Source organism: Equus przewalskii, chromosome 3 (genome assembly GCF_037783145.1).
Source record: "Equus przewalskii isolate Varuska chromosome 3, EquPr2, whole genome shotgun sequence".
In the NCBI taxonomy this organism is placed as follows: Eukaryota; Metazoa; Chordata; class Mammalia; order Perissodactyla; family Equidae; genus Equus; species Equus przewalskii.
In genome coordinates, this window is record NC_091833.1 from 54,747,022 (window position 1) to 54,764,867 (window position 17,846).

At 40.2% G+C, this 17,846-nt stretch overlaps 1 protein-coding gene across 3 annotated transcripts in view; it reads left to right on the forward strand.

Annotated features, from left to right (window-relative positions):
• The window catches only part of RASGEF1B (RasGEF domain family member 1B), a 701,851-nt gene that overhangs the window by 150,492 nt on the left and 533,513 nt on the right, over positions 1–17,846 (forward strand). For all 3 annotated transcript variants that reach the window (XM_070614553.1, XM_070614551.1, XM_070614552.1), the window contains one exon: positions 9,330–9,391. Coding sequence is in view for 2 of the 3 variants with exons in the window: in XM_070614551.1 (XP_070470652.1) it covers positions 9,330–9,391 (62 nt within the window). In the remaining variant the exon portion in view is untranslated. The remainder of the gene's footprint in view (positions 1–9,329; positions 9,392–17,846) is intronic.

The window sequence follows — 17,846 nt, forward strand, 5'->3', positions numbered from 1 at the left end:
TTTATTATCATTATCATTATTATTATTCAAGAGTGAGAAATGGAACAACTTTCTCACCAGTTCTGCAATGACAACCTAAGAACGCCTTGCTTCTTGCTCAGAACATTTCCTTGCTTGCGTTGACCCTCAGCTTAAGAAATCAACCAATCCAAGGATGCACCTGCTTCTGATATCCTAAGTAAGAACTCTAAGCCCAACCTGCCAGCTATGAAGAATGGACACTCACTTTCCCTCATGAGACACTGTTTCAGAGTTTGCATGGTGTTCTCTCTTGCTTCAGTAGTTCAATAAAACTCAAAGTAATACTAAAAAATAAAACTCAAAATAAAGTTTGCTTATATCCTTATAAGGGCTTTTCCACATGGATACATTAAAATAAATACATCTTTTAAGAGTCTGGAGGAAGGTTGTGAGTGAGGCTGAAGACTGAGGAGCAAGTCCGCTGATGTTCATACACGGTCTGGATCTGCGGACCAGGCAGTGTGGTTGGGTGCTTTTGAATATTCCAGCCTTTCTTGATCGGGGCACCTACTGTTCCAGGTTCTTCCGGGTGTCCCCAAGGGAGCTTCTTGCAGAATCTTTTCAGTATGGTTTTACAATTCCTGGCACAAATATTTGTTGGATGATCAAAGGCCTGAATGCCAGGTTTCTCTGGGCCTAAAGAAGACCCTTAACATTTCTGAGGACCTGTCTGGAGATATTCAAGAATCCCCAGATCTGCCAACCCCTCTGTAGCGTACAATTCCCTCACAAAATGGGTGTTTTTTCCACTAACTGGAGCAGTCACTGAAATCGTTTCAGGATTCCCCTCTGCCCTGCTTTCATATAGAGCATACTGTGGACTCTTTCAAGTCCTAGATCCAAGTTCATTGCCAAATTTAACATTCTGCCCTTTAACATATCCAAAACTCCCATGGGAACTCAAGCCGCATTCCAATACCTCCAATGAATCTCTGGGGACTTGCAAATTATGTTCCAAGTACTGGGTCTTTTTCATTCATCTTGCAGCATTTACTCTGATGCTATAGGCTGGCACCTTGTCTATTTTGTGGCAACTGCTCTGGCCCACTGTGGCAATGTCCCTTTTGCTGCTTGTTTTGACAGTGGCTCCTATATGGCTGATGTCCACTGAAGGCATTGCTGAAGCTGGTACCTCTGTTGCTGGTACCAGCCAATACCTGTGCCCAGGAAGCCCGATGCCAATGCCTGGTGATGAGGCCCTGTTATCAGGAGGGCTGGTTCCCAGGCCACAGAGCTGCCAGCACCAGCACTGGGATGCCTTTTCTCAGAGATTATAATTTTGTAGTTTTTCTTCTCCACAGGCACCCTTCCTTCCTTAACCAAGCCGAAGTACAAAATAATTCAAGATAGAAGAATCAGAAACCCTTGTAGCATAAAAATGTACAAGAGAAATGTTAAGAAGAGGTCATTTTAGGCAATGTGAAAGGTCTGGTAGTCTTGACGGTTTTTGTATATGTGATATACCAAACTTGGGGAGTTTATTGCTTCTTCAATTTTAAGAAGTAATTATATTCTATCCTGTGGCTAAACTCTAAAGCCAGCATGTAAAAAAAAATCGAAAATAGACAAAATCACTCTTGAAATTCTCTTAAATTGCTTATAGACTAAGTATACATGGCCATCTCTACAATGAAGACTGACTGTCTTTCAGTAAATCTAACACAGCTGGCTTTTCCACTGGCATTGAAACAAACCCTTACTTTTTGACTGACTGCTAAAAGTCATCGACTTGGGTGTAGGGGTCATGTTGTATCAGAAATATAGATCTTTAAATACTGTAATCCTGTGGAACCCAGTAAGATGTTCACACTATGAGAGCCATAAAAACTGAGCCAACTAAGGGAAAAAATGTGGTGCATCCACTCCTTTAGTGGAATAATAATAATAAAATTAGTATTTATTAAAGACAGGCTATTGGCCACTCTTTTAAGCACTTTGCATGTATTAATTCATGTAATTCTTAACAACAAACCTGGAAAGTGTTTACTATTATTATACCCATATTTTAAAAAGTAAAACTGAAGCCCAGGGAGGTCAGGTGACTCGCACAGTTAGAAAGTGGCAGAGCTGGAGTTTGAACTCAGGCAGCCTGGCTCGAGCGCTCCTGCTCTTAGCTGCTTTGCTCTACAGTTTTAACCATGATTGCACTACTTAAATATGTCTTTTCTCTCTCTCTTTTTGCTCTGGGCAGGGTGGAATTTACCAATTTAAATGGTTTTAATGATGTAACTCCATTGTCCTTTCTTGTAGCAAAAATCCGAACTATACCAAAAGGCATAAAGTATATAAAGAGATGATGTCACGTGTTCTCACCCTTAGAAGAAATATTAATGGTTTGCGCATTTTTTTCTCTGGGATTTCTCTTATGCGTGCACACACAGATATTTTGTTTTTGTTTTTTTGTTTAACATGTATTTTACTCTAATTTCCTTTTTTAATCATCAATGTCATAGACATCTTTCTATGTCAGAATATGGAATTCCACCTCCTCCTTTTAAAGAGCTGTTTTAGTAGGCACATATTATTCCACTGCATAAATAAACCATAATTTATGTTTTCATATTCCCTTACTGATTGATAGGTTTAAAAAAACGTTTGCCAGATTTTTACTCTTATAAACTCTGTAGCAAATATGCTCATTTGTTCTCCTAGTATTTTGCGGATTTATTTTTTAGCTTTAAATCTTTAATCTACATGGAATTTATTTTGTGCAGGAGGTGAGGTGGGGATTACAGTGATTTCTTGACTTTCCTCATTCAAATGATTACCCACCTGAAGAGATTCGGTCTCCAGACACCCAAGTAAACACGTTGCATCTGTTATAGAAATACATTGAAAATTGTAATGAGAGGAATCTCTGTGGTGGAAAATAGTAGGTAGTGTGTTGGGGAGACGTCTCAGGAACAGCAGGCTCGATCAACGTGGACCAGAGCAGGGAGTTCTGCTTTCAGGTTGGAATGCTGCATTTTAATTAGCAATATTACTCCCAAATGTTTAGCTGCAACAGTGGGGGGATTAGAGACCCCTGCTTGCTCATCATAATTCAGAACCTGCACATCAGAGTGTCTAATTAGATCTTCTCTCTTTTGAAAGGTCAGCCAATAAAATTGTCATGTTGTGTCATTCAAGGTCTAGAAGTTACTCTGCTATAAGCTTGATGGATTTTTTTTAAAGTTAAAAAGGCCTGTTCATGTCTAGTGTCTTTTAGCAACCTTTGCTAGACTAAGATTCTGGCAGGCCATCACGCAAAGGATCTCTGAAATCTTTCAGCCACTTAGAACAATTCTTGTCCTTTATGTTATTTTTCTTTATCACTTTGACACTATGTTGGGGAGTGCTTCTATATCATAAGCCAATTGGTGTATTTTCCTATTCACAAAGAAAACATTTAATTCAGTCTTTGTTTTGGTTCTTGGATTCTGTAATTGAATATTACTTTCAATTAATTTCTATGGGTAAAAACCCCCCAAATAAGCTATGCTCTTCTGGAAATATTATCATCATACAGAAATTAATGGAGCTAGATTTTCTCAATTTTATTGCTTGACTGTAAGTGAAGTAAGTTAGGGACCTATCTTAATTATTTTGAGCCACTAGGATCTTAAATAGAATTCTGTATGGGGTGACAAGTTCAGGAGGAAAAAATGTGAATTACGGGCAACCCTTCTATATGACAGTTGCTGCTGTCTCGCTCCACTTACTCAGCGCCTAGGAGAGGGGCTGCCTCCTGGGTTCATCAGACCTCACACCAGCTTTCTCGATGCTCAGACCTGTTGGGCTTTTAGCCTAAGGGTCTGAGACTAAGGGGAGGGGGTATTCAAAGCTGAAAATTATCATTTCTCCTATTTCAGGTATATTATGAGTTAAATTAGCTTTTGTGGGGGTATCAAGAAAATCTTATCACTACTAACAATGCTATTTTCCAAAGTCTAGTTGCATCAGAATCACCTGGGTGTTTAATCAAATTGCTGCTTGTTGGATTCCATCCCAGAACCAGAATCTCTGGTGGTAGAGGTCAGGGATCTATTTTTAACAAGCCTTCTATGCTATTCATTTGTGCATTAAAGTTTGAGAACATTTGATTCATTATATTACTTCTATGGGAAAAATGTGCTCCCAGTTCTAACCAGTGGACTTCGAAGTGTACCTTTGGAATTAGTGTGTGGGTACATTGGGGCTTGCCTGTGTGTGCCACTGATTAGTGGTCTGGGTGACAGTTACACTTTAAAAGTGTAGAGCTAACAACTGGTGAATAGATTATGGCTCAGGGTATTTAGCTTAATTAAGTTCTAAGGTAGGGAGCAGGGGACTATGCAAAGAGAGAATTCCTGCCAGAATTAAAGCACAGAATAGATATTCAGCTAGGAGGTGAAGCTGCAAGAATGATTTAAACATCTGTACCTAGATGTACCTAGATCAGCTGGTTGCTCTGCCCGTGGAGATTTTCATAAGATGACTCAAACCCTTTTCTACATCCCCTGGAACGTCCAATGCCCTTTCTAAAATTTCTACAAATCCTGGGCAACTTACCTTCCCAGGGTTGCTTCTGGGGGAATCCCTTTTTTCAGCTCTGTGTCTTGTAATGGTCCTTTGTCTCTGTTCTGTATGGCAGGCCCCTTCTTGATCCCTCCAGCAACAAGGAGTTGTTTCATTAGTCAGAATCTTTACAGAGGATTGTGGAATCAAAAGGCAGGAGTCACATTGCCACATCACACATCACAGAATACAAATTACAGTCGTGTATTAAACATTCCTGTCCTTAAAGGTATTTTTGGTGCCGCCATCACAGGGGTATGTCTTGCTGGTCAAGCCACTCGCTGGCCTCTCTCCATCTTGCTGGCTCCCCTATCTCCTTTGTCTCAGCCATCTCTCCAAGTTTTCTCTCAGGTACTCCAAATTCTTCTCACTCTTTTGTTCGGAAAGCCTCAACTCTCTCAAGCCCCCACTCCCAAACTCACCCCTATGGACAACCTTTGCATATCCAACACCAACCAGGGTGCTTGGCTGAGCAAAACGGCCACCCAGCCTTTTCTTTAACAGAATCCATCCTCATTAGAATATAATTTTGGGATTTAGTAGAATTTCTCTAAAATCTATTATATATTTCTTCCATGGACAAATGAATTCTGTCTAGGCTCTCCTGAATGCATCAAAGCTAAGAAAGAATCTTTTCTTCCTACATCATTAAAGAATCTTTTTTGTTGAGAGATGCTCATCCGGAAAAAGTTAAGCAGAATTTTTACAAGGTTTTAAAATGCAGGTGCACATCAGTGTGCTCCCATTAGTTAACCTCATCAGTCTTTACAACGGCATTACTGACATGTTTAGGAATAGAGCATCTATATTTGTAGCCAAATAAAGGAAAGCAGAATTATTTCCCACTTGCCAGCCAAAAAGAGTGCTACTGCTTCCAGGTGAGTGGCATCTGCAAGGCCATTCAGGGCATTCTGTGTCATAACTCATATTTTGAGAATAAAGGGAGAGAGTTAAATTGTTTTCAGGATGGTTTGCTTTCTTGCTGTCTTATCTTTTGTGTATCTGAGAGCTTTCTGTTTTGCTTGAAATGGAAAGTCACTTCCCAGATGACAGATCCTTTTATTTAGTGCTCTTATTTTCTTGGTAAGTATTCTGAATTTTTTCCTATTAATTTCTATTTGAATGCACAGTGATTCTCAATTGGTGAGAAAATTATGATCTCATAATCTCTTTTCCTTGTACGTGCTGAATGATTAGCCTCATTTGCTGTGTGAGTTCCACTTCACGGTTGTGAAATGATGACTCTCCCTGACTCTGGCTAAGCATGTCGGCTTGATGGCTTTGACCTTTTCCAGGAAAACAAGGGAAATGAAAAGATGTGACATGTGTGTAAATTGTCACTCAAATGGGGTTATTTTGGAGAGCAGCTCAAAATACATGCTTTGCTAAACTCCCAGAAGGTACCAGTGGAATGTTCTGTGTTTGGGGTTTCCTAAGGCATGTGAGAGTCTTGTTATTTTTAAGCAATGAGAAAAAAAAATCCCGATTGGCCATTAAATACAAACAATAAATTTGCATCCTGAATCACAAGCTGTGTGAATAAATGCAGTAGAGATTCCAAGAAAAACCCTGTTCTCGAATGGTGCAGTTAAATTTGCTTCATCTGCACTGTGATGGATATTACTTCCACTGCACTTAATTGGGATAACTGACAAGCTTAGATTCAGAGCATTTCAATGACTCCAAGGGCTGTATAACTATCTCACCAAATCCATTTAAGTGGTATTCTGGATTTGGTCAGGGGTCTCACTGTAGTAATTTGCAGGTGTGACCGATATTAACTTATAAATTTCCCATGACTGGTCCTTTGTTGATTTCAGGCTTCCCCCCTGTTCAGTAATGATTGCTCAGCAAGCATATTTTACCTTCCTTCTCTGCAGGCCCTTTATTGCTTTGAGATGTGCCACTGCGTGTGTGTGTGCGCGCATGTTTTTAATAGTAATACATGAGACAGTATTTCCCACTAGAGCATATTCATTTCAGCTTGTGGAGCCATTTCTTACCTGACATATTCCTCTCTTCACTTGGCTGTGCTTTTAGTTGGGAACTTGGATTCTATTTGACTGGATAAGCAATGACAAAACAATAGGGATGATGTAGAAATAGACACATGCTCTCGTGATCTGTACAGTATCGCTCTTGGTTAGTGAACTTGTGAGATGAGTTTTAGTGATCACCATCAGGGTGGGTTTGAAGTCCAGCATAATAACCCTAATGCGTTACTGTCATGGAGCTGACAAATTTACATATGGGTGAAAATGATCAATTTTTAAAATTCTTTTTCTTTTTCATGACTGAAAATGAGATTCTCATTCCGTGACATTAGAGCATGATCTTTGTATCATGTTCTTTTTTTAATCTCTAAAATTTTAAACTATATTGTATACAGTTGAATTTCTCACCAGTTAGTTTTTGACTCATTTCAGAGACTTGAAAAAATGAATTGTGCTACAAACATCTAAGATTATTTAAGGCGGAACTGCTTGGCTTGTGTTATTCATAATCATTGTTCTCAGCTAGCATATCTCTGTTTAAATGAAGATCTTTAGGGTATTTCTTGCTATTTCATTTGGATTTGAACTATGTTTTTTCATTAATTCATTCAAAATGTATTTATTTATAACCAACTAATTTTGTCAGCTTTATTGAGGTATGATTGACACAAATTGTGTATAAGTTGTACAACATAACTTTTTAAATGGTGTATGACGTGGTGATTTAATATACATATACTTTGTGAAATGACTACCACAGTCAAGTTAATTAACACATCCATCACCTCACATAGTTACCTTTTTCTTTTTTTTTTAAGATTTGGACCATTTTGGTGGTAAACCTAATAAACAGTAGAAGAGATATCTGTACGGTCTGGTACATATGGATGAATTTTTTGTTGTTAGTAATGAAGAAGAAAGACATTTCTAACATTCAGTATCATTGATAAGCATTAAGATGCATATAAAACCTATCTTAATAAGATGAACATTAAGAGAAGGATAGGGGCCGGCCTGGTGGTGCAGCGGTTAAGTTTGCATGCTCTGCTTCGGCAGCCTGGGGTTCACCGGTTTGGATCTCAGGCGTAGAGTTATGCACCATTTACCAAGTCATGCTGTGGCAGCCTTCCTGCATATAAAATAGAGGAAGATGGGCACAGATGTTAGCTCAAGGCCAATCTTCCTCAGCAGAAAGAAGAGGATTGGCAGCAGATGTTAGCTCAGGGCTAATCTTCCTCAAAAAAAAAAAAAAGACAAAGATTAAACTTCTAGTAATAATAATAATGGCCATTATGTAGCGCCAGTAGTTAATATTGAGAACTTGTTATAAGACAGGCAGTGTTCTAAGTGCTTTATGTGTGTATGAACTCATTTAATCTTCACAACCATCCTATAAGGTACATTTTTATTATTCTAACTTTAAAAATGAGAAAGCAAAGAACAGAGAGGTTAATTAATTTCTCTGAGATCACACAGCCAGGAAGCTGTAGAACCAAGATTTGAACCTAGGTAGAATCACCAGATTCGGGGGAAACACACACAAAAACACTCGTGTGCACACATACATACACACACATGACACCCATGCATTCGTGCAATACTTGTCTTCTTTTTGCAATATTTGGGACTACTTACACTAAAAAATTATTCATTGTCTATCTGAAATTAAAATTTAAATAAGTGTCCTGTATTTTATCTGGCAAACCTAACCTAAAGTGTCTTGCCTTAGAGCCCATGTTCTTGACCTTTATGCTAATTCTGCCTAAAACCCAGGCTTAACTGATGAATGTTGACTTTGCACATCTTAGATCAACTCCTTTCTACATCTACTCAAGGTTTTTTTGTTCAAGCAGGTTCTTCTTTCTAGAGGTAGGACTTACTGTCATGATTGTGAGAATATGTAAGTTAGCACATATGTACTTTCAATTTACTTCATGTTCAGCATTGTGTCAAAGAATAATGAGACATGGTTTTACCCCTAAAAGAGCTCACAACCCAGCAGATGAGATGGATATGTAAAAAGCTAAATCTATTACAGTATAATAATAGTTTTGTTGGACTATGACCTGTTAACTCTCCCTAGGAAGTTTGGGGAAAGCATCACAGAATAGGGAACATTTGAATTGGTCCTTGAAGGATGAGTAAGAATTCATTAGGGAAAGAAGCTATGGGTAGGAAGGAAACAACATGAGAAAACGCAAAGGTATGTGAAAGTACGTGGTGGGATCTTTTTCTTTTTAAATGTAAGGTACACGTCCTCTACCTTGTAGTGGGTGATGAGACTTGGAGAGTGGGATATGGATATGACCTCAAGGACTTCAATGCTATACTCAGAAATCTTATCGTAGACAATTGGGAGCCATTGAAGGTTTTTAAACTGAGCAGTGATGTGATCAGAATAGCAGTGAGGCAGACAGATTGGAGAGGAAAAAGACTGCCGGTCGTTCATTTGGAAAGGACAGCTGTGGAGATGTCGGTGAGTCACGTGAGTGGGTGAGTTTGCTCTGGAGAGTATGCAGAACAAGGAGAGAGCAGGGCAATGATCAAGTCCTGTGAAACACTGATGTTTAATTTGGGAGCAGGATGACAGAAGCCAGAAACAAAGAATAAGAAAGGGCAGTCAGAGTGAGAAGGAGACGCAGGAAAGAGCAATATGAACACCAAAGCATGAGAGAGTGTCAGGAGGACAACGATGTCAGATGGTATGCAGGCGGAGATGATGCCAGTGGACTGGACAACTGGGCCGTTTTAATTTATTTTTTATTTTTTTAATTTCAGCTTTAATGGGCCACTTTTTGAAAGCACTATTGACCACCTCTTTGATGTGGAGTTTGCTGCAGGTAAGGATTAATTCAAATGCTGAGTTGCCTTCAAGCTCAGATTTTGTAAGAATCTGTTTTACTTGCATGACGCTCCAGCTTCTAAAATTCTTAATTGTTGTGCATAAAATAAGAAAATAATTTACGTGGGAAATATTATGGTCTGATATCAATGTAGAATACTTAAATATAAAGGAATTTGACTATTTCTCGGTGACATTTGAGAAAACTCACCACCCACTGTTGATGGACTTCTCTTGGCTAATTTGCTTTGTTGGATCTCTGCCTGTTTGCCCCTCCAGCACCTCCTCTCTTTGTTCTTCTCCAGGCCCAGGAAGCTGGCCTCTAAGTATTACCTTAAGGAGATCCCCTTGCCTCTGGCTTCTGGTTGGGTTGACCAATGGTGAGAACTGACAGGACGTCTAAGAGAGGGAGGCAAATGGAGCCCTGGCTTCTTCCTTGCTGGGTCACCACAGGTTGGCTGTTTCCTTCTCTCAAAGTCCACAGCTCCGGAGTGAGGCATGGACCTTTCCATAAAGCTCTTCTCCCTGAGTTCTGATAACCCATGCCTTATCCTTCCCTTTTCAGGCCCTGGGTGTTAATCTCTCCCCTCAACCCACTCTCCTCACCTTACTAGCTCCCTTGTATAGCTCTATTTCTTACTAGTTTCCCTAAATCTTAAGCCCTGTCCACACCCTTGTAAACAATCTCCTAATGGGCCAGTATGAGTGTGCCATCTGTTTCCTGCTGGGATCCTGACTGATAGAACTAGGGACTCTTTTTCCAGAACAAGATTTAGAACGTGGTGAAAGATGCTAACTTGGGAGACCTAGAGGAGGAAACTGCAAACTTCTGATGGAGATGGCGCCTCCTTAGGTCATTTATGTTGCATATTGAAATTATTTTTCTTTTGGGAAGAGAGAATAGATTGTATTAAATCATCAGAAGATCTGTGCTGGCTTTTACATATTATATTGGAGCAGAGAACAGCTCTGCGCCTGTGTGTAAGTCCTTGAGAGTTCCTTGGGTCTGCAAGAGGATGTGGCCTAGCATGGTACTGGGCAAATTAACCAAGTGCTTAATCCACTCCTGTCTAAGTCCTGGTCATACTACATTCACTTGTAAATTTTTTTTGGTTACTGGTGAAATTAAATTAGAGAAAAATTGAAAAACAAATGGAAGGTAGTTCAGGAATGTATATTTCAGGATGTTAGAAATGTGGGAAGGAAAACAAATTGTGGAAGTATAGAAGGCAAAGATCTGGATTTATGCTATCAATAAAATGAAGGTATTGTATGAAAACTAAACACCCATTAATTTCATCTCATGGTATTAGAATATGCAGATGGACTATATAACGTAGGCATTGAGTAGGAAATAAATATATGTGAAACACTTTGCAAACTATGCCATCCTATACACATGGAAGTTACTACAATAGTAATCCTACTTTTCAATATTATACTATTATTAGGATACTCTTTCTAGTCCTACTTTCCAACTTTAATTTAATTCTTTTAAGGAAAATTTGAGAGCTACTTTTTGGCCAGGATGGCTTCAATTTAATCTCATTTGCTACCAGGACTTTGTGATCTCCTGAGTTACTTTACAACCTTGTGCTTCTGTGAGGTGTAGGACATCCTGCAGGGGAAGATGCTTTAGCTCTCGAAAGGAAAACTGAAATATATTCTAAATGTCACATTTTGATGATGATGATAGTTTTTGAATGTTCTGTCTAAGAGGATCTGAATGCATTGTGAATAGAATAAGCAGCAGGAGGTCTGACCTAGGCAGAGGGGTCAAGTAAAAATTGACACTGACATCTTAAATGCATGTAGCCTCAAAGGCATGTGGTGTCCACTCCTCTACATGTTCTTAATGGAGCTTCATTACACCCCACCTGGTGGAAAAGGAAGTAGAAGCTGTTTGAGTCTGGGTCCCAGAGCTAGTATGCTCAAAACTGGGACCAATCCAGGTCTCCTAACTCTCACTTTTATGATAGGTTGTCCCAGCTTTCACTCTGCAATTTTACAGCTCTACTGGGAAAATACGCAAGCATGTTGAGGGAGAATGAAGTCAAAGGGCCCGGGGCACTCTACAGTCAGTCTCTTAAAATTTTGTGACTTGCTGCTGGTGAGAAAGAGTTAATTTGACGACAAAGCCACCATGAGGTTAGTCATGTGAGAACCATGTAGTTGGAATCTAACCCCATGTTATAATTAACAGATACAGCAGGCTCCTATCTAGACTTTGGGAGCAGAGGACAGACGCTGAATTCAGAGTGAAGGCTGATTTACGTCTAGTGTCTCTCTTTCCCGAGCTTGTTTTCTTGATAACTTTTGCCATCAATTTAGCTATATTTGTATTTGATAAAGTGACTCTTACTCCGTTAAATACTTTAAGTAGTCAAATCTTTATTTTGACCTCTCTTTGGAAATATTTTGTAAACAAACAGAACTCCAAGACTCAAATGAATAATGGTGCTCAATTGTAAAATTTAATGCAGTGAAACTAACAATTATAGCAGTGCTGCCATCCAATTCAAGTAAATCAATAGTTTCCTAGTTGCATTTGTACTTGAGAATCGTTGTGGCAGTGACAAATTTACTGCTACAAACTTGAACGGTGAAGAATTAATACCAATGGCATAGTATCCTATTGATGCAGCTCTGGCTGCCCAGCTGGAGAGGGAAGGATGCTCTGGTGCGCTTTTTTATGGCTAATGCAAATTAGCAGATAGTTGTGGGAATAAAGTTCTCTTCTTGATCTATGGCAGGAGATAACTAGTCTGCAAGAGTTCATTTCAGACTGTAATTAGTTTATTCATTAAGGTTGGAGAATTCAATGACACAGCTGCATGAGGTACCATTGAAAGCTACCTGAACATATGGCAGAAGGGTAATGTAAATTTAGTTCCTGAAAGAAAAAGGCAAAATGGTACAGCTTTGTGCTTTTATTTTACATCCTGCAGTGACTCCCTGAAGGGAGGTGGTGAGTTGATTACACTCCAAACTTTCTAATATACATTGATTTTAGCTGGGGGGAGGGGTTATATAGTTTCCTTAAAGGTTACTACAGTACGTATAAATGTATACAACACATCCCCACACACATCCCTAGACATCTAGAAACATACACAAAAGACGGAATGCTGTTTTTGGTTTCCAGCAAGAAAGACTAACACCTATATCTATTAATAATGTTTCTGTCTCCCCTTCCGTTTTTAGAGTTCGTTATTAATCTAACAAGGTTTTAAGTCTGATTAGAGGTGCATGTACAGAGGTGAAATGAAACTATTGGTTATATCTGACTTCTCTAAGACTTATAGGTATTCATACATAAATGTAAAATTCAACCTTGTTTGTGAAATGCAAGCACTTGGATAGAGGGATTCTCTTAAATCTCTTTGTACTGTAAAGACTAATCTGACTTCAGATATAGCCATAGTTATGAAAGGCTTAAAATTCATGTCGCACTTCACTTACAAAAACTAAGGCCTATAATTCAACTAGGTTATAGGGAGAATCAAATCTGTATTGTTAGGAAGGAAGCCCAGTAAGTTGAAAAAATTGATTGGAGCAAAGCAAAACTGGATTCGAACCATGACGCCAAAGCATTCTTACATCTCTCTTTATGCTCTTCGTATGTCACCTATAAACATTCTAACTGAAAATGTTATTGAAGTCAAAATGTTCAACCAGGAAAACAACAGGTGTAGAATTGTGACAGATCTCTCATACTTTTGTTCTTGGCAATTGATTTACTCTATAATTAGTGCCAAAAACTATTTATTGACTATCAGGTGCTCATAACACTGTCGTCACTTCTTCTTGTGACTCTCAATCCAAATTGATGGATAACAAAGATGAAACAAAATTCTTCTGCCAAAACTAAGATGTTGAGTTAGGAAGGAACTCACAAGACTGCGCAGTAAGAAATTAGTGATTGCTTCTTGTATGTCTGATTATAAGGACACTTTACATCCTAATTTGTGGTTTTCTGTATTGTATAAATTTTGTTAAAATGTGTGTGTGTCGCTTTCATAATAATTCAAAGCCTTTCATTTTCAGGAATGTAAACTTACTTCTCTGCAGAACCTCATGTTTGTGGTTGTGGCTGTGAGCAAGAGGTGGTTGTGGGAGGCTGATGGTTCTAGGTGAACGGGCAGGGAGGGACAACCACAGCTGTGAGTGGTAGGTTAGGGAGATGTTAGGGATCAGAGTGAGGATGGGATCTGAAACTAATGTGCCTGTCAGAGCAAACCCAGAGGCAAACCCAGTCAAGCAATAGGTCAAATTTAGTGAATATATTAAGAATCAGATGATGATAAAATCAAGGAGTCAGGCTGGTGGCATAATCCACGGTCTAGTCCAATGGTGGTCTCTGAGAGCTGAAATGAAACAAATCAGGAGTCAGATGGTACAGTGCTGGAATTAGGAGACCTTCGTAGATAAGGCAGTTTTCTACCTCATCCCCCCAAATTTTCGTATCTTTAAATAAAATAATCCCCCTGACAGAGAGAAACCTACTCAAATGTACATAAGAAGATGCAAGTGGAAATGCTTGGATGGATTAGGGAATACAGGCCTTGACCCCAGTTGCATTTGTAGTCCCTGGTGTTAACCTCAATATGTTGCCATAGAGAATAACAAGACATTTCTCAGACACTCAGTGGACAATTCTGCCATTTTAATTTTATTTTTATTTTTACTTTTTCATGTGGAAGTGAGGGGAGAAACAGCATAATTCTGCGGTTCCTGGGATTGCACTAATTTAACTGGTTGTGTCGTGGATTTAGGGTCTAGACTGTTCTGTCCTTTGTACGGCCAGATGGTGAAAGCTGTTCCTCCCCAGAAAATGTGTTTGCTAAGGAATATTTGTATTGACTGATTCCTGATTATTCAACCCTCTACTGATGTTTTGTGTATGAAGAAGAAATAAAAGTTTATAATCCCTGCCTTTGGGAATTTTATAGCCCTTTTGAGGAGACAAGAGATACAGTTGTTCATCCATTTTTACATTCATTCACTTACTACCTATTCCAGATGCCATGTCTATCTCAATAAATGAGGCAGATACATCCTTGGCTTCATGGAGATTGCAGTCAAATGAATGATATAAATGATGCAAAACTCCTATTCTACTTGCCTGCTCCAAATGCCCTGCTTTCTTGCTCAAATCACTTTTTAGTTTGCAAATGCACAATAGAATAAAATTAAAGAAGGCCTTGTGGTGTTAAAGCTTTGTTAATTTTACAAGATGGTTTCAGCACATTTACTGGTGTCTGGTGAAGAATTGTGATAATTAAAATTCAGCTATACTAATTAAAACAAGTGAACAAAGTCTGTTTAATGTCCTTTTCCTCACAATTTTTAATTTCCTTTTTGCTTACTCCTGACTTTTTGGAATTCTGTAAGCCTCACTGGGATTTTCCTGTCATTAGGGAAATTTATGAAGTTATGTAGATCAGGAAACCTGAAGGAATTCTATAAGAAATATTTGAATAAATTTAGGTTCCTTTGGGTCAACTCCGTTAAATGAATGAATTTAAACTGATATGTGTTCTGAAAGTCAACCTTTTGTAAGAAATGCTCACCAGTATTTATTATTTTAATATGCTAAGGTTAAAACTGAGTCCCCATCTGCTTCCCCAAATATCCTCAGGAATTAAAAGCTGTACTTGTGATATGAAATCAACTAAATAAAAACTGCATAGAAAATAAACAAAAAGAAGGAAATTATACAAAATGCTAATAGGGGTTGTCTCTGGATGCTGAGATCATGAGGTTTTTGTTTCTTTGTTTACATTCTTTCTATATTTCTAAATTTCAAATTTAGTGTTTAGAATATTAAAAAACTACAATAATAGCAGGTGCTAAATGCTTTCATGGGTTGAGATTTCTGCCATAGATAGGACTTTTCTTTCAAAGGCAGGTCTCAACTTCCTTTTAAACAATCCATTCACATTTAGATGGAGGCATCTTTTGGCTCATTTTGTTTTATAAATTGGTGTTTCATTTATTTCTTTAGAACACTTGTCAACGCCTCAGGTCCTTTCTGAGTTAGTTTGATCCAATGGAGAGTTAAGCTTCATCTTTTGATTTAGTCCAACTTTGAAAATATAGTGCTGCCTTATGATTTAGTGCAATATCAATAATAATAATAATAAATAATGCCTTTACAAAGTGTTAAATCATAGATGGGGAGGAGTTTTGAGGGAAATCAGATTTTGACCTGTCAGTTTAATTCCCAACCCCAAGAATAGGAGAAGGAGTGACGTCAGCATCATGGTGGAGTGAGCTCTTCCCTTAGACTCTCCCCCTAAGATACAATGAAAAGGACACTCATAAACCAACAGAGGACATTCACACAACACAAAAGATGTCTGAGAGACCCACACAGCCATACGTCTGAAAGTGGAGATGCTGGATCCCCTGGAGGAATTGGAAGAAGGTAAGGGGATCTCCTCTCCCTCCTGAATGGCAACAACCCAGGATGCAGGACCATGCATGGCTCTGAGAAAAGAGGGGGAAGGGGTGGCTCTCCACAGGAACACCTTTGCTCTCCAAGTTCCCTCACAGCCTGTGGGAAAGCCCTATACAGAGGTTGCTAAGCTATTGTGGGGGTGTCTTCATCAAGCCAGCACCCCAGGAGAGCAGATAGTGAGGAGAGAGTGAGAATGCCCCCAGGATCACAGAGGTGAAAGAAAGCACTCCTCCTCCCACCAGGTGCTCCAGCTCAGCCGGTTGGCCAGAGCACCTGAACATATGTTAGAAAAGCAGCAGCTGTGAGTGAGTGAACTGGTGATTGCAAGACAGGCCCTATCAGCAAAGATTCCAAAGGACAGGCACAGGGTCTCGTCAAGATGGTGGTGTGAGCAGAGGTTGAACTTGTCTCCTCCCATGAACACAACCACGTTAAAACAATTTTTGGAACAATTACCCCGGATTGAAAACTGAAAACTGGATAAAAAGAACCCCCACAAAAAGGGACAGTCCTGACAAAGGAGAAGAGGCAGAAATTCCTTCTGGAGAGGAAAAAGCCACCTTTAGGAGCAGCGGAGCTTCTCAGCTGGCGAGGTGGGAGCCACCCTAAGGTACACAGCCCTCCCTGGAGGAGTGAGGTCGATACTGCTATAAGCATCTTTCCGACTCAGCCCAACTGAGACAGGGTCTTACTGTCTGGCTTTGCTGGCTATTAACTGCAGCCAGGATACCCCAAGAAAAGCTATCGGCTGAAAGCTGAAAAGACCCAGGGCTTAAAGGGCCTGTGCACAAACTCACTCATTGCAGCAACCTAAAATCACCAGAGAGAAGGCTGACTGTCCTTTGCTGAAACGAGACTCACCTGGTGGGCTCTGGGGGCATCTTGGTGAGAGGAGGGATCTCTCTGGAGACTGAGACATTGGTGGGGGCCGTTGTTCTGAGCTGGTCCAGGTCTGCTGACACAGACCCTGGTGGGTGCCATTGAGGTTCTTCCCTTGGCCTGTTAGCCCAGGGGTCTGCCACGCCCACTAGAGCACAGATTTAATCCAGTTCAGCCAGGGCAGTCAACCAGCCCTAGGGACCGGCACCACCTAACAGCAAGCCCTCAGGCTACTTTTCAGCCTGCATTGACTGGGTGCCTTGATCCAAGGGTATCTGCCTCTGTGGGGCAGGGCCTGTGTGAGGACCAGGTGAACTGTGGGGGGCATTGGTGGACAGGTGCAGGCCTCTGCAGTGTGGTGTTGGGGTATACTCCAGGAAGTTGAGAAGTGTGCACGGACCAGGACTGTGTTGACAGTGTATGTGGTCCTGCGGGGGGTGAGACTTATCAGCGGCAGAAGACCTGTGCTTCACAAATAGCCATACAAAGGATCAGCCCCACCTTCCAAAGCCTGAAACATTTGAGTGCCCCCTGCCTAGGGCCAGCCCCACTCAGCTGCACTCCTAAGAGAACTGACAACAGCCTTGTATCACAATGGCATGCCCCTGAGCCTAGCAACCAGCTACACTGGGTACCAACCCAATTAAGAGGAAAACTGCAATAGGAGTGTGCTGATAGACTTTGTAGCAAACAGTGCTGAGGCTCCCCAAACTGGATTTACAAACAGCTGGCCAGGGAAGGAAAGATCAGACTCCCTGGGTACCTGCAGTGGAAGCAACCCTGCCACAGCAGAAGGTCATAAGTAGCTCACCAAGGGGTCACTCCTGGTTCTTATGGACTGGTAATGAGAGGGAAGCACACTGCTGGACCTCATAAGGCATCTCATATGTAAGGCCACTTCTCCAAGATCAGGAGATATAGCCGACTCACCTAATACATAGAAATAAGCACAGAGAAAGAGGCATAATGAGGAGGCAAAGGAATACTTTCCAAGCAAGGGAACAGTACAAAACCCCAGAAAAAGGACTAAATGAAACAGAAACTAGTGACCTACTAGACAAAGAGTTCAAACAAAATTTCATGAGGATGCTCACAGATATGGGAAGAAGAA